This window comes from Scyliorhinus canicula, chromosome 13 (assembly GCF_902713615.1).
Source record: "Scyliorhinus canicula chromosome 13, sScyCan1.1, whole genome shotgun sequence".
NCBI classification, from domain to species: domain Eukaryota; kingdom Metazoa; phylum Chordata; class Chondrichthyes; order Carcharhiniformes; family Scyliorhinidae; genus Scyliorhinus; species Scyliorhinus canicula.
Window position 1 is genome coordinate 16845834 of NC_052158.1, and position 23281 is coordinate 16869114.

The 23281-nt window shown below is 49.5% G+C and overlaps 1 protein-coding gene across 1 annotated transcript in view; it reads left to right on the top strand.

Annotated features, from left to right (window-relative positions):
• The first annotated feature begins 1015 nt into the window (after nucleotides 1-1015).
• LOC119976149 (protein CutA homolog) overlaps nucleotides 1016-23281 on the top strand; it is a 35645-nt gene continuing 13379 nt past the window's right edge. Inside the window, exons 1-5 of the mRNA XM_038816354.1 lie at nucleotides 1016-1126; nucleotides 9053-9131; nucleotides 11819-11967; nucleotides 15302-15361; nucleotides 18404-18449. Of these exons, the coding sequence (XP_038672282.1) occupies nucleotides 9057-9131; nucleotides 11819-11967; nucleotides 15302-15361; nucleotides 18404-18449 (330 nt within the window). The 5' untranslated portion in view covers nucleotides 1016-1126; nucleotides 9053-9056. The remainder of the gene's footprint in view (nucleotides 1127-9052; nucleotides 9132-11818; nucleotides 11968-15301; nucleotides 15362-18403; nucleotides 18450-23281) is intronic.

Below are 23281 nucleotides of genomic sequence, written 5' to 3' on the forward strand. Positions count from 1 at the left end.
CTCATTCCCTCTCTATCCATCCTCACCCTCTCTGTCCCTCCTCACCCTCTCTATCCCTCCTCACCCTCTCTATCCTCACTTCCTCTCACTCAATCCCTCCTCACCCTTTCTATCCCTCCTCACCCTCTCAATCCCTCCTCACTCCCTCTCTCTATCCCTCCCTCTCTATCTCTATCCCTCCTCACTCCCTCTCTATCTCTATCCCTCCTCACTCCCTCTCTCCCTCCTCATTCCCTCTCTATCCCTCCTCACTCCCTCCTCACTCCCTCTATCCCTCCTCCCTCTCTATCCCTCCTCACCCTCTCAATCCCTCTCTCTCTATCCCTCCTCACTCCCTCTATCTCTTCTCACTCCCTCTCTACCTCTATCCCTCCTCACCCTCTCTCTCTATCCCTCCTCACTCCCTCTATCTCTTCTCACTCCCTCTCTACCTCTATCCCCTCACCCTCTATCTCTATCCCTCCTCACTCCCTCCTCACCCTCTCAATCCCTCCTCACTCCCTCTCTCTCTATCCCTCCTCACTCCCTCTCTATCTCTATCCCTCCTCACCCTCTCTATCCCTCCTCGCCCGCTCTATCCCTTCTCACTCCCTCTCTATCCCTTCTCACTCCCTCTATCCCTCCTCACTCCCTCTCTATCCCTCCTCACTCCCTCTCTATCCCTCCTCACTCCCTCTCTATCCCTCCTCACCCTCTCTATCCCTCCTCACTCCCTTTCTATCCCTCCTCACCCTCTCTATCCCTCCTCACTCCCTCTATCCCTCCTCCCTCCCTCTCTATCCCTCCCTCTCTCTATCCCTCCCTCCTCCCTCCCTCTCTCTATCCCTCCTCCCTCCCTCTCTCTATCCCTCCTCCCTCCCTCTCTCTATCCCTCCTCCCTCCCTCCCTCTATCCCTCCTCCCACCCTCCCTCTATCCCTCCTCCCACCCTCCCTCTATCCCTCCTCCCACCCTCCCTCTATCCCTCCTCCCACCCTCCCTCTATCCCTCCTCCCACCCTCCCTCTATCCCTCCTCCCACCCTCTCTCTATCCCTCCTCCCACTCTGTCACTCAGGGGAGTCACGTGCTTTACCCGCCAGCCACGCGCTCTGCGTGATGACGTCACGGAACCGGACCGATTGACGCGGTGAGAGACCCGGAGCGCGCGGAGGGTCGCCTGGGGTCAGGGTGCTGGGGGGGGTCAGGGTGCTGGGGGGAGCCCGGGGTCAGGGTGCCAGCAGAGCCTGGGGTCAGGGAGCTGGGGGGAGCCCGGGGTCAGGGTGCTGGGGGGAGCCCGGGGTCAGGGAGCTGGGGGAGCCCAAAATCAGGGTGCTGGTGGATACCTGGGTCTGGGAGCAGTGGTGCTGGGGGAGCCCGGGGTCAGGGTGCTGGGGGGACCCTGGGGTCAGGGTGCCAGCAGAGCCTGGGGTCAGGGTGCTGGGTGAGGCCAAAATCAGGATGCCAGGGGAGCCCGGGGTCAGGATGCCAGGGGAGCCCGGGGTCAGGGTGCTGGTGGATACCTGGGCCTGGGAGCCGTGGTGCTGGGGGAGCCCGGGGTCAGGGTGCTGATGGGTCCCGGGGTCTGGGAGCTAGGGGTGCACCATTTCAGAAACAACTCATTGGCTGTAAAAGGTTTTGGTTTTTGGAGTGCGTTTCAGAAGGGCAGGCTCTTTTTAATCTGGGAGAGTTATTGTGTGTACCTTTTGGGAGTCAGAGGCGCATAGTCAAAAGGAGTGAGATTCTTCGGCAAAACATTGCAGCAGTTGTTACCTTTCAGCAATGTGATATTCCTGCTCCAGGACTTACCCCTTACTAGAATGTGCTCCGAGGAGAGAATTGTCACCTCCCAGATCGATAGTTATTCACCGAATGATGAATATGCTGGCAATTTAAATTGGTCGACGTATAAACTGGGATCTGATTGAATGGTGGAACAGCCTCAATGGCAATGAACACTCTCCTCCTGATCCCATCTTCCTGCTAACAGCTCCATCCGGAGCTGAACCCGGCTGGCAGCAGGTCAATGGTTTTGAGTTCTGATGTTTGCTGTTAGCCAGACTTTGCAGAAAGCATCAGTGGCTGACAAATCCCTCTACAGTATTAATACAGACCCAGGTGGTGGACAAGTGGGCGGGGTTGAAAGTTAATGCACTTTGTGGTACTGCTGGGGAGAGCCTGAGAATGGAAACCAAAAAACTGAGAAATAAGTAGCTGGCCAAACCTCTAGCAGTTGCCATTAAGGAAGCAAGTTATGAATATCAGTTGTCAACATGGCCTGGATTGATGCGGATCATTTAGGGGAGGTGGCGGTGGAGTGGTATTGTCGCTGGACGAGCAATCCTGAGACCTAAGGTGCTGCTTTAGGGACCTGGGTTAGAATTCCAACCACGGTGGGTGGTGAAATTTGAATTCAATAACAATCTGAAATGAAAAGTCTTAATGGCCACAGCAAATGTGGTTGACTCTGAAATGAATGAAGACACTCAATTCAAAGGTAGTTCGGGATGGGGAACAAATGAAATGAAATGAAAATCGCTTATTGTCACGAGTAGGCTTCAATGAAGTTACTGTGAAAAGCCCCTAGTTGCCACATTCCGGCGCCTGTCCGGGGAGGCTGGTACGGGAATTGAACCGTGCTGCTGGCCTGCTTGGTCTGATTTAAAAGCCAGCGATTTAGCACAGTGTGCTAAACCAGCCCCTAAATGAAAATCGCTTATTGTCACGAGTAGGCTTCAAATGAAGTTACTGTGAAACGCCCCTAGTCGCCACATTCCGGCGCCAGTTCGGGGAGGCTGGTACGGGAATCAAACTGTGCTGTTGGCCTGCCTTGGTCTGCTTTCAAAGCCAGCGATTTAGCCGTGTGCTAAACAGCCCCTGATGCTGGCCCAGTCAGCAACACCCACATTTCCCATGACAGGATGAAGCACAACAAGCATTGGGGCACGTTGCACAGACTCGGAGATGGGCTTTAAGGAGAAATGTTTAATCTGAGCCATTATCAAACGAATGGTGGGTGAGTTCAAGTGAGCGCGCACCATAACCAAAAGCCCCTTGTATGTGACAGGGTAATTTTCGTTTGGGGTCAGCATTTGCCGTAGTCGTCCATGAGATCTTTTGAGATTCGTACGTGTGGCCTGATAGAAGTCAGCAATCTGGTTCAAACACAGGGACAGCCAAACGGCCAAATCTCTCCATCCTCTCTTTAACTTTCTTCCCTGCCTAGCTAGAGCAAAACAATCGCACATCCTGGAGGCAGGTTTGTCCCCGTCTTCGTAGTGACACAACAAGACTTTTCTGATAGAACTATTACCCCTACGTATCCCCCAGAGCTATACAAGAGTTGCCAACGCGCTGGATCCATGTGTGAGAGCGGAATTCTGAGGTGTAATTTTGTGCTCATGTCCCTCAGAAACGGCACATCTGATATGTTTAAAATTCTCTCGCTTGGATTCAATTGTGCGTCCGGCAAGGCTGGCATTTATTGTCCAATTCTCGTTGCCCTGAAGAAGGGGTGCTGAGAGCTGCATTTTTGAACCATTGCAGCCTCTGTAAAGGAAGCCCCCCCCCCCCCCCCCCCCCCCCCCCCACTCCCTTCCACCACCACCACCAGTGTTGTCAAGGTAGGGAGTTCCTACATTTTGACACGGCGACAATGAAGGAATGGTAATACGATTCTTGGGGGCGGGGCGGGGGTTGACCGGGTAGATGCTGAGAGGATGTTTCTCTTGTGGGGAAAGTCTAGGACAAGAGGGTATAATCTCAGAGTGAGGGGTCACTCATTTCAGACCGAGATTGGGAGGAATTTCTTCTCTTGGAGCGTAGTGAATCTGTGGAATTCTTTACCTCGGGGCTGTGGAGGCTGAGATAGACAGCTTTTTAATCAGGAATGGAATCAAGGGTTATGAGGATAAGGCAGGGAAAGTTGAGGATAATATCGGATTAGTCATGATCTCATCGAATGGCGAAGCAGACTAGATGGGCCGAGCGGCCTACTTCTGCTCTGAAGCCTTCTGAGAACCCAATATGTCTCAATTAGCTCATCTCTCATTCTTCTAAACTCCAATGAGCACAGGCCCAACCTAGACATCTCATAAGAAAATCCCTCCGGGTGAACCTTCCCTGGACTGCCTCCAATGCCAATATATCTCACACCACTCTGTGGTGTGGTGGGTAGTGTCCCGGCTTCTGAGGTAAAGGCTTTGGGCTCGAAACCCACCCCACGACCTGATGGTTAATTCCTAAGGGCCATTTTGTGGGCAATAAATGCTGGCGTGGCCACAGCGGTACCACATCCTGCGGGAGATTTTAAGGGTGGCACAGTGGTTAGCACTGCTGCCTGACAACACCAGGGACCCGGGTTCAATTGGGTGACTGTTGTTGGACATTCTCCCCATGGCTACGCGGGTTTCCTCCACAGTCCAAAGGTGTGCAGGTTAGGTGGGGGAGGGTGGGCCTAGGTAGGATGTTCTTTCGGACGATCAGTGCAGACGCGATGGGCAGAGCGGCCTCCTTCTGCACTGTCGGCTTTCTAGGATTCATTGGATAAGGGGACCAATGCCGTTCACAACCATCTTTACTGTGAGGCATGGGGATTTTACTTTTTTGTTTATTCGTTCATGGGTTGTGGCTGTTGTTGGCTGGGCCAGCATTTATTGCCCGTCCCTGATTGCCCTTGTGATGGTGGTGGTGAGCTGCAGTCCGCGTGGTGTCGGCACACCCACAGTGCTGTTAGAAAACGAGTTCCAGGGTTTTGACCCAGTGACAGTGAAGGTATAGCTCCGAGTGCGGGTTGGTGTGTGTGTTGCAGGGGAACTTGCAGGTGGTGGTGTTCCCATGCATCTGTTGCCCTTGCTCTCCTAGGTGGTAGAGGTCTTGGGTTCAGAAGGATTGGTGAGCTGTTTGACCTTCGGGTGGTGGTGGGGAACTGTAGCCAAGTATGGTCTTGACCTTGAGCAACTCTCAAACAGCAACACGATTGTAACCGGATAACCTGTTTTAACAAATATTGCCCAGAGCTCCCATGTCTGCTGTATAGTGCCCTGGGATCTTTTGACAGGCGTACCAGCTCGGAATCACACCGGCTCAGTATCTGACTGAATGGCGCGGTCAACCCACTAAACCTTCGGAGAGCCCGTAGGTTCAGGTTTCCGTGCTCGGACTTTGGGCTGAAAATCGGCTGCTGACGCATCTTATCAGTAATGAGGCTTAGCCGCTGTGTTCGTGAACACTAATTACCTCTTCTGAGTAGACATCCCAGCTGAGCAGCAGCTCCGCTAAATGCAAATTCAACATCTAAATCAGCCTCGGGCCGTGCTATTTCAGCTGATTGAAGAGTTAGCTGCAGGAGGCCCAACACTCCGGCCATTTCATTGCCTCGAGGCTCCAGGAAGCAGATTTAGATCATTAGCAAACAAGTGAAAACATTCATTCACACTAAAAGGTACAACCGCGGACACATGTGAATCTTTATTCTGTGACCCTGAGTGTCAACATAGTAAAATAGGAGTGGGGGAGGGGGGAGGGGGGAGGCCATTCGGCCCTTCGAGTCTGCTTTGCCATTCATTCTGATCATGGCTGACCATCAAACTCAATAACCTAATCCCACTTTCCCTTCCTATTCTTTGATCCCTTGGCCCCAAGTGCTATGTCTTAACTGCTTCTGGAAAACAAACGTCAATGGATTGTCTCGCCTGGAGCAGTGGGGGGGGGGGGGGGGGGGGGGGCGGAGAGAATGTGGGTTTGATACCACTCAATGCCTCCCATTGCGCACTGACTCCCAAAGGGAGGAGTAAAGGAGGGGGAGCAGTGTTGTCCCACTAGCTAGTCTGTTGTCAGCCTCACTTTTTATTCTCTTTATTTGACAGTGCATGCGTTGCCCCTTCCAGGAACATAGAAAATTAACAGGGAAAGGCAAGTTGGTGCATCAAGCTGGCCCCTCTCCATGATGACTGGAGCTTCCCTCTGTCCCCTGCAAGGCCCATGGAATCTTCTGGGAGAGGACAAAAAAAATCAGGACCAAAATCAGGAAAGAATACTCAAAAACGTATTCCTCTCTTGAAGGCCCCAGGCCATCGAGATCAGCCCCAGAGAACAGGAATAAGCTATTCCAGCCTGCCTCACCTTTCAGCGAAATTATGGCCGATTTGATCCTTAACTCGCTTCATACACTTTCTTCATACTCAACTAAAATCTATCGTGCTCAGTCTTGGAATTTTCAAATAACCCCCAGCATCCAAAGCTTATTGGGAGGAGAGAGTTCCCAGATTCCCACTACTTCACCCCCCCCCCCCCCCCCCCCATTCATTCATGAGATCTGGATGTCAGACCAGCATTTGTTGCCCATTCCTAAGTGCCCTATAAGGTGGTGGTGAGCCACCATCTTGAACTCGCTGCATCACAGCACTGTAGGTACACCTGCAATGCTGTTGGGGAGGGAGTTTCAAGATTTCGACCCTGTGACAGCGAAGGCACAATGATATATTTCCAAATCGGGAGGGTGTGTGTGTGACCTGGATGGGGAACTTCAGGTGGCCGTGTTCCCATGTATCTGCTGCCCTTGTCCTTCCTGTCAGTGGAAGTTGCGAGTTGGGGGGGGGGGGGGTTGTTGGTGAAGGGGGCTCAGTGAATTGTTTTCAGTGGGTCTTGTAGATGGTACACACTGCTGCCACTGTGTGTCGGCGATGGAGGGAGGAAGATGGATGGAGTGCGTATCAAGGCTGCTTTGTCCTGGATCGTGTCGAGCTTCTTGAGTGTAGGTGATGCCCTCATTCAGGCAAGTGGAGGCTGTTCCATCGCACTCCTGACCTGTGCCTTGTAGATATTGGATGTGGTTTGGGGAATCAGGAGGTGAATTAACCTCTGACCTTCTGTAGCCATGGTATTTGTATGGCTGGTCTGGTCAAGTCTCTGGTTACTGGTAACCCGCTGGATTTACATGGTGTGGGGTTCAGCAATGGCTGTGTTGTTGATTGCCACACGTAGATGGTTAGATTATCTCTTGTTGGAGATAGGAACGCTGTGGTACTTGTGTGACATGAACATCATCAGTCCAAGCCTGAATGTTGTCCAGGTGACCCTGACTAGGCCTCGCTCTAATTTTAACGCTATGCCCATTGTTTTGGATGACCGCCACCAGCAGAAATAGCTTCTCACTCTCTACCCTGTTCATTCCTTTAATCAACTTTAACACCTCAACTAGATCTGCCCTTAATCTTCTATACACAGGAGAATACCTTCTGTATGGTAGGTCTCTGCACCAGTCAGGAAATAGTCCAGTAACATCCTGATGGCAAGACAGAAAGTCAGCACCCACCACCCCAGCTGCCTCAATCCTCCTGCTTCAGTATCCTTTCCTGCTAAGTTATCCCACAGGGCTGGACCCGTTGGCAGGAAAGATTCCACCTCACTCCCCCTTCTTGCTGCTCACTTTCAACATTTTACCCTGTACCCTTCATTCCACCCTTTTTTTGTAATCTGTATTGTCATAAGTAGGCTCACACTAACGCTGCAATGAAGTTACTGTGAAAAGCCCCTAGTCGCCAAATTCCGCCGCCTGTTCAGGTACAGAGAGGGAGAATTCAGAATGGCCAATTCACCGAACAGCATGCCTTTCGGGACTTGTGGGAGGAAAGCGGAGCACTCGGAGGAAACCCACGCAGATACTAGGAGAACGTGCAGACTCTGCACAGACAGTGACTCAAGCCTGGAATCAAACCTGGGACCCTGGAACTGTGAAGCAACAATGCTACCCACTGCGCTACCGTGCTGCCCACAGTGGCTTTGGCACGAAAATCAAGGTTGATGCTCCAGTGCAGTAATGAGGGAGCACTGCATGGTTGGAGGTTCCATCTTTCAGACGTGATATTAAATGGAGGACCCACCTTCTTGCTCAGGTGGATGTGAAAGATCCTCTGGCACTATTTTAGAGATGAGCAGAGGGGAGTTATCCCCCCACCTGTGTGCTGGCCAATATCTATCCTTTATTCGAAGCCCGATTATCGTCATTCTTGTCTAGTTGTCTGACTGAGTTTGGTAGCTGCCGTGTTTCGGAGTGACTGCCTTTCGCTCTTCTGGCAGGTATAAGGAAAGCAGGAAATGAAAAGTGTTGGTTCGGCTCAGTTGTTGGCACTCACTCCTGAAACAAGGAAGTTGTGGCTTCAAACCCATCACCTAGTCCAACACTGCAGTTCCGAGGGAGTGCTGCACCGTTGGACGTTCGATGTTTCTGATGGCCACTGAAACAGGGTCCTGTCTGCCCATTTGGAGTTGGATGTAAAAGATGTCACCTTTAAGACCAGAAATCTCTTGATATAACAAGAGAACTTATGTTATCAACATAACAATCAATCGGTCTTTCATCCCATTGTGATTCCTGAGACCTGCCCTGAGACTAGTGAAATAACCTGTCGGGTAATTACTCCCCAACAAAACTCGCATAGGCAAAATATTAAAGAGATCTGCATTTATACAGTGCCTTTCATAACCTCTACTTACCAAAGCGCTTTACAGCCAATGAGGTACTTTTCCAAAGTGGTGTTCTTGTCGTAATTTATGAAATGGATCAGTTAAACATGCGCGCACACTGAGCCCCCACAATCAGCAAATGATCAGATAATCCTGTGACCCTGATCAAGTGCTAAGTATTGTCCAGGATTTAGGGGGTGACTCCCCTGCTCCTCTTCAAAACGGTGTTGTGGTATCTCGTACATCCCCACCAAGAAGGCTCTCTGTTTAACATTTCAGATGAAAGGCGGCACCTCCTACAGTGCAGCTCTCCCGCTGCACTGCCCCCCCCCCCCACCGGCCTCGGCCCAGATTGTTGAGATCTCCAATCTCTGGATTGGGGCTTAGACGCACAATCTGATTTGGGGGTCAGAATGAAAGTCGCTGGGCCGCAGCCAACTGTTGAGAGGAAATTTGGGTTGGAGGAGGGGAAATAATTTTTAATCGTTTTTTTTTTTAACCGAACGTTACCGAAAGAGCCGGTGTGCGCGCACAATGGGCCGAGTGGTCACTTTCTGTGCGTACTGTTCCTGTGCCTGTTTCCAACGCCTCTTCTCTGGTGTCTGCACAGGGTAATGAGTGACTTCAATCAGGCGTTGGGCAGCCTGAGACTACGCCTTGAGCAAAGCCCCTTCAAAACCACCATGGTTGTAAGTTCATTTTTTCTTTTATTCTCTAACGAGCCTGATCCTCTCACTCCACCTCGGTGGGGGTGGGGGGTGCATTGAACACAGTTTCCCATTTCCATCCTCCCCTCCTTCCAATTGTCCCTTAGTGACTGTTTTTCTGGATGTGAGGGGCTGAGGTGGGAAGTGATGAGCAACCTTTTAAAGCTCTGAAAGGGTTTGCTTAGGGGTAAATGCCTCCGCTCCGGGGTGGGGACACACCAAAACGAAGGGACCATGAAGTATAAGGAGGTCGTCTGGGGAAGCCTCTTTAGCCAGAGAGCGGTTAGGATGTCGAGCTGTCTGCTGTAAAAACTGGTTGAGGTGATTATCACTTGAGGGGAAGCCGAATAGATACATGGGGAAAGAGGTGGCAGGATGTGCTGCTGAGGTTAGATGAAGAAGGATGGGAGCATTAGTGGCAGCAACCCGGGTCCCTGGCGCTGTGAGGCAGCAGTGCTAACCACTATGCCACCCTGCTTCCCGCCGCCAGTCTGGGATCATGGGATCGATGAGTCCATCTGAGAGGGTTTGACGTCTCATCCGGCAGACGGCTCCTACGACAGCGCCGTGCTCCCTCAATACCGCGCTGAGCATGCTAGCGGCCAACGTAGGTTATACAGCCTCTGCAGTGGGATTTGAACCTGTAACCTTCTGATTCAAGAGGTGAGAGTGCAGCCCACTGAGCCTCTCTGACACCAGGGAGACAGGGCGAAGAGAATGGTTTCGGGTGGGGGGATGTCCATTTCTAATGAATGAATCAAATGTTTACGATCTCTTCAACTCCTGGTATATATTTTTTAAATGTATTGCCTGACTTAGATGGCACAGGGTGTCAGGATTTTCACCTCCTCGTTCTCTAAGCCGTTGAGGGTGTTCAGAATCAGGGGAGGGTGGGCTGGACAGAGTAGATCAGGAGAGAGTGTTCCCACTCGCAGAAGGAGAGGGCACAGATTGAAAGCGATTTGCAAAGGAAGTAACTGTGATGTGAGAAAAAGACACCGCGAGTGGTTGTGGTCTGGAGTGCACCGACTGGAAGTGCGGCGGAGGCCGGTTCAATCGAGGCACTGGAGAGGGCGACAGATAATTATTGGAATAGTAATGTGCAGGGGTATGGGGGAAAAGGGAAAAGGGGGGCGGCACTGGGTCATGAGAGCCGGTTCACACACGATGGGCTGAATGGCCTCCTGCGTGGTAAAGATTCTGTGATTTGGATGACTGGTGAACGTTCCGAGCATGCTGCACTTGGGTGTGAGGAGACTTACTGCTGGGCAGGACCGCTAGCATGTGATCTGCCAGAATTCCTTTGGCTGAGGGGAGCTGCTGTTATTTATTTATTTTTTCATTTTTACGGGATATGGTGTTGCCCAACCCGAATTGGCCTTGAGAAATTGGCGGTGAGCTGCCGTCTTGAACCGCTGCAGTTCGTGTAGGTACACCCACTGTGCTGTCAGGGAGGAAGCTCCAGGATTTTGACCCAACAACAGTGAAGGAACGGCCGATATATTTCCAAGTCGGGATGGTGAGTGACTTGGAGGCGGCAAACCTCCTGGGGCTGGTTTAGCACAGTGGGCTAAACAGCTGGCTTGTAATGCAGAACGAGGCAGAGCGCGCGTTCAGTTCCCGTACCGGCCTCCCCGAACAGGCGCCGGAATGTGGCGACTAGGGGCTTTTCACAGTAACTTCATTGAAGCCTACTTGTGACTACAAGCGATTATTATTATTACCTCCAGGTGGTGGTGTTCCCATATATCTGATGCCCCTGTTTCCCATTGACTCCAGTTTAGCTAGGGCTCCTTGAAGCCACACTTGGTCAAATGCTGCCCTGATGTCAAGGGCAGTCACTCTCACCCCACCTCTGGCATTCAGCTCTTTTGTCCATGTTTGAACCGAGGCTGTAATGTGGTCAGGAGCTGAATGATCCTCATGGGCCCTAAACTGTGTCCGTGAGCAGGTTGGTGCTGAGTAAGTTGATAGCACTGTTGGTGGGCCTTTCCATTACTTCACTGATGATGGAGAGTAGACAGATAGGACAGTAATTGGCTGGGTTGGATTTGTCTTGCTTTCTGTGTACAGGCAATTTTCCACATTTCCGGTGATGTCAGCGATACAGCTGTATTTGAAGAGCTTGGATAGGGACGTGGCAAGTTCTGGAGCGCAAGTCTTCGTCTGGTCCGTCCAGTTTATTTCCTTTTTATTGACTTTGTAGCGGTTTTTGATAGGACTGAGTGGCTTGCTGGGCCAGTTCTGAGGGCTTTTAAGAGTCAGTCCCATCTGGAGTCGCGTGTCGGCCAGACCAGATGAGAGTGGCAGATTTCCTTCCCATCCTTCCATCCTTCTTCATCTAATCTAGGTTTTCTTTGCGACAATCGACAATGGTTTTATGGTCATCGATAGGCTTTTAATTCCAGATATTTATTGGATTCGCTTTCCACCATGGTGGGATTTGAACCCGGGTCCCCAGATATGACCCTGGGTCTCTGGCCATCCTGACTTGAGGTATCGGTGTCTGCGAGCATCACCTGCTCACTGATGCAGTCTAGACCAAATAATTGAGGCCCCTTGGCGTATGTTTGTAAGAAGCCTGTAGATTCCTGTAACTGGTGGTGCTTCACAGAGAACACCATGTGAAGATAGCACGCTGATCTCCTTCATCCTCTTACCTTCCGCAGGCTCTGCTTTTTACACTGTTGATGTTCTCCGGCCTGAGGAGTGTGGGATTGAGACTGTTCTCCATGGCGACGGAAACCTACGTGTCCGGCACCCACTCCGCGGCCTTCATTACCTGCCCCAACATGAAGGTTGCCAAAGAGATTGCACGGTGAGATCGGAGCCGGTTCATCTACACCTTTCCAGTTCTTGTGTTTAGGTTGATGGATGATGCCATGTGTGTTGGCATGTAGCTGGTATTAACCACTTTCTCCTCCACTCCCACCCCCCCCCTCCGTAACTGCCCAAGGGGCATCAACATCACACCACAGGAAAAGGCCATTCAGTCCCTCAGGCGCGTGCTAGCTTTCTGATAGAACTACCCAACTAGTCCCACTCCCAAACCCAGAGACCTTTAGTTTTCCCTTTTGAAAGTTACTGCCGAATATTTTTCCACTGCCCTTTAAGATAATTCATTCCCACGGGTAGCACAGTGCCACAGTGGTTAGCATTGCTGCCTACGGCGCTGAGGACCCGGGTTCGAATCCCGGCCCTGGGTCACTGTCTGTGTGGAATTTGCACATTCTCCCCGTGTCTGCGTGGGTTTCACCCCCACAACCCAAAGATGTGCAGGATAGGTAGATTGGCCACTCTACATTGCCCCTTAATTGGAAAAAATAATTGGGTACTCTAAATTTAAAAAAAAGATAATTCATTCCAGATCAGAAAATCACACCGTTTTTGTCTTTTTTGTCACAATGTCGGCTCTGATTCTTTTGCTAGTGGCTTTAAATATGTTCTTTTTTTTAAATATTCGTTCATGGGATGTGGGTATCGCTGACTAGACCAGCATTGATGACCCATCCCTAATTGTCCTTGAAAAGGTGTGGTGGTGAATCGCTGCCTTGAACCTCTGCAGTCCATGATGTTTGTGAGGAAATTCCAGGATTTTGATCCAGCGTTAGTGAAGGAATGGCAGCGATACGTTTCCAGTTCAGGATGGTGTGTGGCTATCCTCTTTCAGATTCCTTTACCCCCCGGAATTATTTTTTATGCTTCCTATTTTATTATCAACTGCAGCCGTGGTCGCCACTTAATTTCCAGTCCTTGGACGAAATCACTGACACATCAAAGTAATAATCTTCATTAGTGTCACAAGTAGGTTTCCATTAGCAATTACGTTACTGTGAAAAGCCCCAAGTCGCCACATTCCGACGCCTGTTCGGGTACACGGAGGGAGAATTCAGAATGTCCAATTCACCTAACAAGCACGTCTTTCGAGACTTGTGGGAGGAAACCGGAGCAGCCGGAGGAAACCCACGCAGACACGGGGAGGACGTGCCGACTCCGCACAGACAGTGACCGAAGCGGGAACCGAACCCGGGGCCCTGGCGCCGTGAAGCAACAGTGCTAACCACTGTACTACCGTGAACAGAATCCTGGGTGTCACGACTGTCCACGATCTTCTGAGAAACTGGCCTTCAATCTTGCTCTCTTTTGACCCATTGTTAGTCAGATTTACTGCCCCCCCCCCTCCCCAATCCCCACACTCACTTACACACACACACCGGGTCTTCATTTTCTCCATCTCATTGCTGTTACAGAACTTCCCGTGGGAAGCAGGCTGCCTACAAAATAAATATACTTCAAAAGCAATTTTCTTGTCTTGAAACACTTTGCAATGCTGTGGGAATGCATTAAGGTGTTAAGGATTTAACTCGGCTAATGAAAAATTTGAATCCTTGCCAAGAGCAGAGAGAGAGAATATCACACGTGTTAAAACTCCGAAAACCTTGACAAGGTTTTTGCCATATGGGGCCTTGGGAATATTTACATCAGGCTAAGGATACCTGCATATGCAAAAAACACTTTGATTGATCATCTTAATAATTCTAAAACAAAGAAACTAAAGAGTAAGATGGACAATGATTATGTTATCCTTAAAACAAATGGTTTCTTTTAAATTTGGTTAAATGTTAGGTTTGATCTGTCTGGCAGACACAACTGAAACCTTATAGACCTCTGAGCTGAGATAAAACAGAGACTATGCTTAATACTTGGATTGGGCGTATACATTTAGTTTGTTATTTGTTTGAATATCCTACATTTATTTCAGGTGGATTTATATCTTGCATTTGCTTGCAAGTAGATTGGTTTATTTTGCATTTATATTTTGGATGGATGATTTTATTTTACTTTGCAATATTGCAATAATTACTGTAATGTAATGATTCGGCTTCCAATACAATAATTAAACAACCATTATTAAAAAGTAGACTTGCTTTGTACCCCTCTAGAATTTAGAACAGTACAGCACAGAACAGGCCCTTCGGCCCTCGATGTTGTGCCGAGCAATGATCACCCTACTCAAACTCACGTATCCACCCTATACCCGTAACCCAACAACTCCCCCTTAACCTTACTTTTTTTGGGACACTACGGGCAATTTAGCACGGCCAATCCACCTAACCCGCACATCTTTGGACTGTGGGAGGAAACCGGAGCACCCGGAGGAAACCCACGCACACACGGGGAGGACGTGCAGACTCCGCACAGACAGTGACCCAGCCGGGAACCGAACCTGGGACCCTGGAGCTGTGAAGCATTGATGCTAACCACTATGCTACCGTGCTGCCCCTGACCCTCAAGACCCTAATTTCTCTGGAATCCTTCAATGAGGAATTCTATGTGTTGAGAGAGGTTAACTTGACAGGGCTAAATCGCTGGCTTTGAAAGCAGACCAAGGCAGGCCAGCAGCACGGTTCAATTCCCGTGCCAGCCTCCCTGAACAGGCGCCGGAATGTGGCCACTAGGGGCTTTTCAATTTCATTTGAAGCCTACTTGTGACAATAAGCGATTTTCATTAAATTTTTCATTTAATTTTGATTGTAACGCACCTAGTAAGTATATTTTATTCTGTTTCCTCTAAATACTCCTGAGAGTCAGGACATTTTATTTTAAGACTAATTCTAGAGCTAGTGTAGCTCTTATAATCATTTAACATCCCTCCTGGTCAAGGATTAAGATTGACAGTAAATTCAACTGAATAGATTTACCTGGGTGGGGGGGTGGGGTGGGTGGGGGGGGGGGGGGGGGGGGGGGGGGTGGGGGGGGGGGGGGGGGGGCGCTGTGAAGATAGCAGAACCCTACACCAAAAGGCACTGGAAAACTCGGCGTTTTCTGCAACATAGTGCAACGCACCCAATTGGGCAACATCTTTGTGGAAATTTCAGGATGCTTTACACAGTGTGGCGGAGAATTGTACCAGGGGGCCCGGGGAATTGTAAAGGTGGTCCACTTCTGCTTGGACCTGCAGCGTTGTTTAGCGAGCCCTTGGCAAAAAAAAAAAGTGCTAGATATTTTTTTTAATTACTGTTGATTCATCCGGTGAGACAAGCCCCTTTGATACCATCACAAATCATGCTTTAAGGAAATGAAAGAGGCAATTCACTCTTTGCAGTGCACCATTAACATTTAACATTTCTCGCTCTGTTTAAATCTTCCAGGGACGTTGTGCAGAAGAAGCTGGCAGCCTGTGTAAACATCATCCCACAGATAACGTCTGTGTACGTGAGTTTTTGCATTCACCCACAATCGGCCATTGGACGCAAGGGGTCCCTGTGGCCGCTTTTATGCCACACGGGCAAAAATGTGACCGTCATCACTTTTACCCACCCTCAAGTTGTCCCTTCAACTCCTTTACTTTCATTGCCTTCCCCCGATCCAATCTCGAATATCGGTCGAGATTCCACTCACAGCTTTTTGAGATAAATGACCAGTTGACCCGTTTCAGCTTTGTTGCTTCAGCAACAAATATTGGCCAGGGCACCAGAAGAACTCTCCTGCTATGGGATATTATTTTACTTGTGCCTTAACTGGCAAGGCCAGCATTTATTGTCCATCCCTAATTGCCCTTGAGAAGAGGGCTGCGAGCCTCTGCAGTCGATCTGGTGTAGGTGCAGCCAGCATGCTGTTAGACAGGGGCATTCAGGCCTTTTCGTCCAGCATCGGGGGGGGGGGGGGGGGGGGGGGGGCACGGTAGCACGGTGGACTTGTCAACCTGATGTCCGAACGAGTGACCTGGAGACGGAAGTTTAAATCCCAGCACAGCAGCTGAAGAATGTCAATTCAGTTCATGAAGTAAATCTGCATTAAAAGAGCTGCCCTCAGCAATGGTGACTGTGAAACTATTGAGTTGTCAAAAAAACAACCCCTATCTTGTTCACTGATTAACTTTATTTGAGGAAATCTGCCTTCTTACCAGGTCTGGCCTATATGTGACTTCGGACCCACAGCAATGCGGGTGACTCCTACCTGCCCTCTGAAATGACCCAGCGAGCCAATGTGTTGTACTTAAGGCAATTCATCACCACCTACTCAAGGGAAGTTATGGAGGAGCCACAAGCGTTGGTTTATTGATCATTACTTAGAGAGGAACTGGAAGGTAGTGGTGGTCCTGTACACTTTGTCCTTCTAGGTTGGGGAAGATATCCACCTGTTAGAGGCCAGGGTTTAGAGAACCCCAAAGTGTATCATGGAGTTCACCTGACCCACAACTTTTAATAGATTGTGGTATGGGGAGCACACAGCCCACACCATACAGGTGTGGTAGAGCAGAAATGGAAAAGTATTTTTAAAGCAAAAACAACGTTTATTCTATGAACTCAAGTTAACCTTTTTAAAACATACAGTGAACATCTTAGTAACCATTAATTCAAATACAACCCCCAAAGACTACAACACTAAGTCATCCTTTAAGCTTTCCTTTTAACATCCAGAAGACTTAAAACACCTTTTATCAGAAGCACATCAGGTTAAAGTCACTACTGTTATTAGTTTTAAATCACCAGGATCGATTTACAGTCTTTAGGTTGCAGAGAGAGATTCATACACCTTCTGGCTGTGACTGCAGCTATCCAGCTCTGAAAACGAAACTAAAACACACCCTGCAGCAAACAGCCTAAAACAAAAGTAAAAAGCTGACAGACAGCCCAGCACCACCCACTATCTGACATCACTGCAGTAATAAACACGCATTTCTTAAAGGTACTCTCACTACAGATATTTATTTACAGACCCATTTATAAACACCAATTTCTTAAAGATACAATCACATGACACAACTAAGAGGCCAGACTAGACAATTTAAATTCTTATCCAAAAGATGACACGGCCAACGTGATCTGTTGAGTCTCCTGCTTGCGTGGGCCGGAAAATTAATCCAGTCGACTCTCATCTGTTCAGTTTGATGTGGCGACACTTTGTTGAAATCGGTTTTTAAAATTTCTTTTATAAATTTAGAGTACCCAATTAATTTTTTCCAATTAGGGGGTAATTTAGCGTGGCCAGTCCACCTACCCTGCACATCTTTGGGTTGTGGGGGCGAAACCCACACAAACACGGGGAGAATGTGCAAACTCCACACGGATAGTGACCCAGAGATGGGATCGAACCTGGGACCTCGGTGCCGTGAGGCAGCAGGGCTAACCCCTGCGCCACTGTGCTGCCCATTTGTTGAGGTAGTTGAGAGGACCGGGCAGCACGGTAGCTTCACAGCTCCAGGGTATCAACTTGGGTCACTCTCTACGGAGTCTGCACATTCTCCCCATGTCCGCGTGAGTTTCCTCCGGCTGCTCCGGTTTCCTCCCACAGTCCAAAGATGTGCAGGTTAGGTGGATTGGCCAGGCTAAATTGCCTTTAGTGTCCAAAAAGGTGAGGTGGGTTACTGGGTTCCGGGGATGGGGTGGCGGTGTGGGCTTAAGTAGGGTGCTCCTTCCAAGGGCCGGTGCAGACTCGATGGGCCAAATGCACTGTAAATTCTATGACCCAAATATTTCAATGCACTCGTTTGACAATGCAATGTGCCCACTGGCGCATCTTCAAAACCCACGTGACTCTCTCTTATGTATCAATTGTGGCTCACTTGGTTAGGGCTCTTGCCTCTGAGGCAGAATGTTTTGGGTCCAGGTACCACTCTTGGGGACTTGAGCTCAAAAATCAAGACTTGCCGTCTAGTGCGGTGCTGAGCGAGTGCTACACTGTTGGACACGCCACCTTTTAGATGAAACATTCAACTCGGCCTGCCCTATCAGCTAGACAGAAAACATCCCGCACGATTTCAAAGAAAGCGAAGGCGTTAACCCCGGTGTCGTGGCCGAATATTTAATCCTTAATCAACATCTCAAAAACAAATTAGTTGACCATTACTACAAGGCTGTTTGTGGGAGCCTACTGTGCACAGATTGGCGATGTTATGTGAAATTAAATGAAATGAAAATAGCTTATTGTCACAAGTAGGCTTCAAATGAAGTTCCTGTGAAAAGCCCCTAGTCGCCACATTCCGGCACCTGTTCGGGGAGGCTGGTACGGGAATTGAACCCGCGCTGCTGGCCTGCCTTGGTCTGCTTTAAAAGCCAGCAATTTAGCCCATGGTGCTGAACAAGCGACGATAATTCAAAATGTACTTAATCGCCTTACGACACCTTATGGTAGTGAAAGGCGCTATCTGAATGCAAAACTTTTTTTTCATCCTGAGGGTACATGTTTTATTTGCCTGGATGTATATTTGATCTCACAATGTTTTTAATTTTCTTTACTTCCACCTCCAGATATGAGTGGAAAGGGAATATCGAGGAAGACGACGAAGTTCTGCTTGTGAGTTTTCACTTAACATATTTTTTTGGGACAAATTCGGAATGATGAAGTGCACGTTGACAAATCTGCATTTAAAGACTGCGCCCTTATTGTGGCAAAACACTTGAACGAGCTACACAGCTGGAAGTCCGATCCGAGCCCGCGTGGGGAAATGAAGGGAGGGGGCTGACGGTGTGGGCAGAGAGGTTGACTATAAAGGGAGCCTTCGAAGAGGTGGGGGGGGGATATGGCCTGGTAATGGGAGTGTGGAGGAGGGGGGGTGGATTGGTAGGCAGCGTGTCGGAGTGGGGAGCAAGATCCTCTTCTCCACGGAGGAGAGGAAATTAAGGGGGATTTTACAGAGATGTACTCAAGATTAAGACAGGTTTATATAAAGGGCGTCAAAGAAATGTGGCCCCCATTAGCTGGTTGTGCAAGGGCTCGGCGGGGGAACAGATTTAAGTTATTGGGAAAGGAATGTGGGGGGATGGGAGGAAGAGTTTTGACTTGCGCAGCCCACAAAGAGGATATTGGAAGCAGAGATGATCAATGATTTAAAAACGAATTCGGACAGGTGCTTGAGCTGTGGAGATTGAGAGGGGGAGTGGGACTGATTTGATTGCTGTCTCTTTCGTGTTGGAAACAGATGATCAATGATTTCATTGATCATCTCGCGGGAGAGGGGATCAATTAAATCATTCATCGTCTCTGCTTCCAACAGGAGAGAGCTGACATGAAATCGAATGCACCGAATGGCTTCTGAACGGGCGGCACGGTAGCACAGTGGTTAGCACTGTTGCTTCACAGCGCCAGGGACCCGGGTTCGATTCCCGGCTTGGGTCACTGTCTGTGCGGTGTCTGTACGTTCTCCCCCTGTCTGCGTGGGTTTCCTCCGGGTGCTCCGATTTCCTCCCACAAGTCCCGAAAGACGTGCTGTTAGGTGAATTTGGACATTCTGAATTCTCTCCCTGTCTACCCGAACAGGTGCCGGAATGTGGCCGACTAGGGGCTTTTCACAGTAACTTCATTGCAGTGTTCATGTCAGCCTACTAGTGACACTAATAAGATTATAAGATCATTCCTCCCCTACCTTAATGACTGTACGGATCTGATTGCTGAAGGAGGGAAGATGTGGGAGGCCAGATTTGAAGAGGGTGCAGACAGGAAAAATAGGGCCAGAGGAAATGAGGCAAATCCATTGCAGCTGGTAAAGTAAGAGAATTGTGAAGAAACCTCTTTTATACCCAGAGAGTGGTGAGAATGTGGAGAGCTCGCTGCCACAAGGAATGGCTGAAGCAAATAATATAGATGCACGGAATGGAAAGCTAGATAAAACACAGGTGCGAGCAGGGAATAGAGTTTCACCAGTGATGGATTCCGAATTGGTACAATCCCTACCGTGCAGAATGAGACCATTCAGCCCATCGAATCTGCATTCGCCCTCTGAAAGAGCACCTATACCCACCCACCTAACCTCGGACACGAAGGGGAAATTTTGCATGCGGAAAGGTGGAAGGAGGCTCAAGGGGAGGGAAAACACGGGCAGGGACTGGTCGGGCTGAATGGCCTGTTTGTGCGCTGCGTACCCAGTGAGAGACCTGAGTTGGGAGTGTTTGTTTTATAGCTGCGGTTCCTGTCTATTCAGCAGGCGAGAGGTGAAAACACCAATCAGTGTGTTTGTCCCTGGGTGGTGTGTGTGTGGGGTGGGGCTGGGTAGTGTGAGGGGGTGGGGCTGGGTGGTGTGAGGACGTGGGGCTGGGTGGAGTGTGTGGGGGGGTGGGCTTCCTCCGGGTGCTCCAGTTTCCTCCCACAGTCCAAAGATGTGCAGGTTAGGGTGGATTGGCCATGCTATATTGCCCTTAATGTCCAAAAAGGTTGGGTGGGGCTACGGGGATAGGATGGAGGTGTGAGCTTATGTCATCCAGGCAAGTGGAGAGTATTCCATCACACTCCTGACTTGTGCTTTGTAGATGCTGGACAGGCATTGGGGAGTCAGGAGGTGAGTTATTCACCACAGGATTCCCAGCCCCTGACCTACTCTTGCAGCCACAGTATTTATATGTATAGTCTAGTTCAATATCTGGTCAATGGTAACCCCCAGGATGTTGATTTTGGGGGTTTCTTTTTTTTAAATTGCGTATTGTCACGAGTAGGCTTCAATGAAGTTACTGTGAAAAGCCCCTAGTCGCCACATTCCGGCGCCTGTTCGGGGACACCGGTATTGGATTCAGCGATGGTAATGCCTTTGAATGTCAAGGGGCGATGGTGGTCCTCTCTTGTAGGAAGTGGTCATTGCCTGGCACTTGTGGGGCGTGAATGTAACTTGTCACTTATCAGGCCAGGCCTGAATATTATCTAGATCTTGCTGCATTCGGACATGGACTGCTTCATCTGAGGAGTTTACAGAATCATAGAATTTACAGTGCAGAAGGAGGCCAATGGTGCTGAACGTTGTGCAGTCATCCCCACTTCTGATTTGATGATGGAATTAAGGTAATTGATGAAACAGCTGAAGATGGTTGGGTCGAGGACACAACCCTGAGGAATTTCTGCAGTGATGTCCCGGGACTGAGATGATTGACCTCCAACAACCACATCCACCTTCCTTTGTGCCAGGTTTGACTCCCAACGAGTGGAGAGTTTCCCCCCTGGTTCCCATTGACTCCAGTTTTGCTAGGGCTTCTTGATGCCATACTTGATCAAATGCTGCCTTGATGTCATCAAGGTCAACCTCACCTCTGGTATTCGGCTCTTTTGTCCATGTTTGAACCAAGGCTGTAATGAGGTCAGGAGCTGAGTGACCCTAGTGGAACCCAAACTGAGTATCCGTGAGCTGGTTATTGCCGAGTAAGTACCACTTGATAGCGCTGTTAATGGCCGATTCCATCACTTTGCTGATGATTGAGAGTAGACTGATGGGGCGGTAATTGTCCGGGTTGGATTTGTCCTGTTTCTTGTCTACACAACATACCTGGGAAATTCTCTACATTGTCGGGTAGATGCCAGTGTTGTCACTGTACTGGAAAAGCTTAGGGGGGGCGCAGAAAGTTCTGGAGCCCAAGTCTTCAATGTTGTTGCCAGGATATTGTCAGGGGCTATAGCCTTTGCAGTATCCAGAGCCTTCAGCCGTTTAATGATATCATGTGGAGTGAATAGAATTAGCTGAAGACTGGCAACTGTGAATGTTGACGGTCTTTAACCTAATGCAGCTGAGAGGTGCAGTCATCCGCTGCCCTTAGTTTCAACGATGAGGAGATGCCGGTGTTGGACTGGGGTGAGCACAGTAAGAAGTCTTACAACACCAGGTTAAAGTCCAACAGGTTTGTTTGGATCAGTAATTGGCTAGCTGAAAGAAGACAGAGGGTGGTGGTTGATGGCAAATGTTCATCCTGGAGTTCAGTTACTAGTGGTGTACCGCAAGGATCTGTTTTGGGGCCACTGCTGTTTGTCATTTTTATAAATGACCTGGAAGAGGGTGTAGAAGGATGGGTTAGTAAATTTGCAGATGACACGAAGGTCGGTGGAGTTGTGGATAGTGCTGAAGGATGTTATAGGATACAGAGGGACATAGATAAGCTGCAGAGCTGGGCTGAGAGGTGGCAGATGGAGTTTAATGCGGAAAAGTGTGAGGTGGTTCACTTTGGAAGGAGTAACAGGAATGCAGAGTACTGGGCTAATGGCAAGATTCTTGGTAGTGTAGATGAACAGAGGGATCTCGGCATCCGGGTACATAAATCCCTGAAAGTTGCCACCCAGGTTAATAGGGCTGTTAAGAAGGCTTATGGTGTGCTAGCCTTTATCAGTAGGGGGATTGAGTTTCGGAGCCACGAGGTCATGCTGCAGCTGTACATAACTCTGGTGCGGCCGCTCCTGGAGTACTGCGTGCAGTTCTGGTCACCACATTATAGGAAGGATGTGGAAGTTTTGGAAAGGGTTCAGAGGAGATTTACTAGGATGTTGCCTGGTATGGAGGGAAGGTCTTACGAGGAAAGGCTCAGGGACTTGAAGTTGTTTTCGTTAGAGAGAAGAAGGCTGAGAGGTGACTTAATAGAGACATATAAGATAGTCAGAGGGTTAGATAGGGTGGACAGTGAGAGTTTTTTTCCTCGGATGTGGATGACAAACACGAGGGGACACAGCTTTAAATTGAGGGGTGATAGATATAGGACAGATATCAGAGGCAGTTTCTTTACTCAGAGAGTAGTAGGGGTGTGGAACGCCCTGCCTGCAACAGTAGTAGACTCGCCAACTTTAAGGGCATTTAAGTGGTCACTGGATAGACATATGGATGAAAATGGAACAGTGTAGGTCAGATAGGCTTCAGATGGTTTCACAGGTCGGCACAACATCGAGGGCCGAAGGGCCCGTACTGCGCTGTAGTGTTCTATGTTCTATGTTTCAAATCACTTAGTTTCAACATAACAGTGAAAGTCGACCCAGGCCGCCCGTACACCAATAGAAGGAGCCTGAGTCGTGGATTTGACAGACGGCTGTGGCTGTTCACTTTGACAAGGGAACTTGGGCATGATGCGCTGCTGCCTCACAGCGCCAGGGGCCTGGGTTCAATTCCGGCCTTGGGTGACTGTGTGGAGTTTGCGCGTTCTCCCCGTGTCTGCGTGGGTTTCCTCCGGGTGCTCCGGTTTCTTCCCACAGTCCAAAGATTAGGTGGGGTTATGAGGATAGGGCGGGGGAGTTGGTCTTGCTCGGGTGCCCTTTCGGACGGCCGGTGCAGACTCGATGGGCCGAATGGGCCCCTTCTACACTGTAGGGAATCCAGTCCTGGCTCTTTTGAGGAGAGGAAACTAGAGGCATACTGGGTAATTTGGAGAGAGAGAGACTGACAGGAAAAGTTA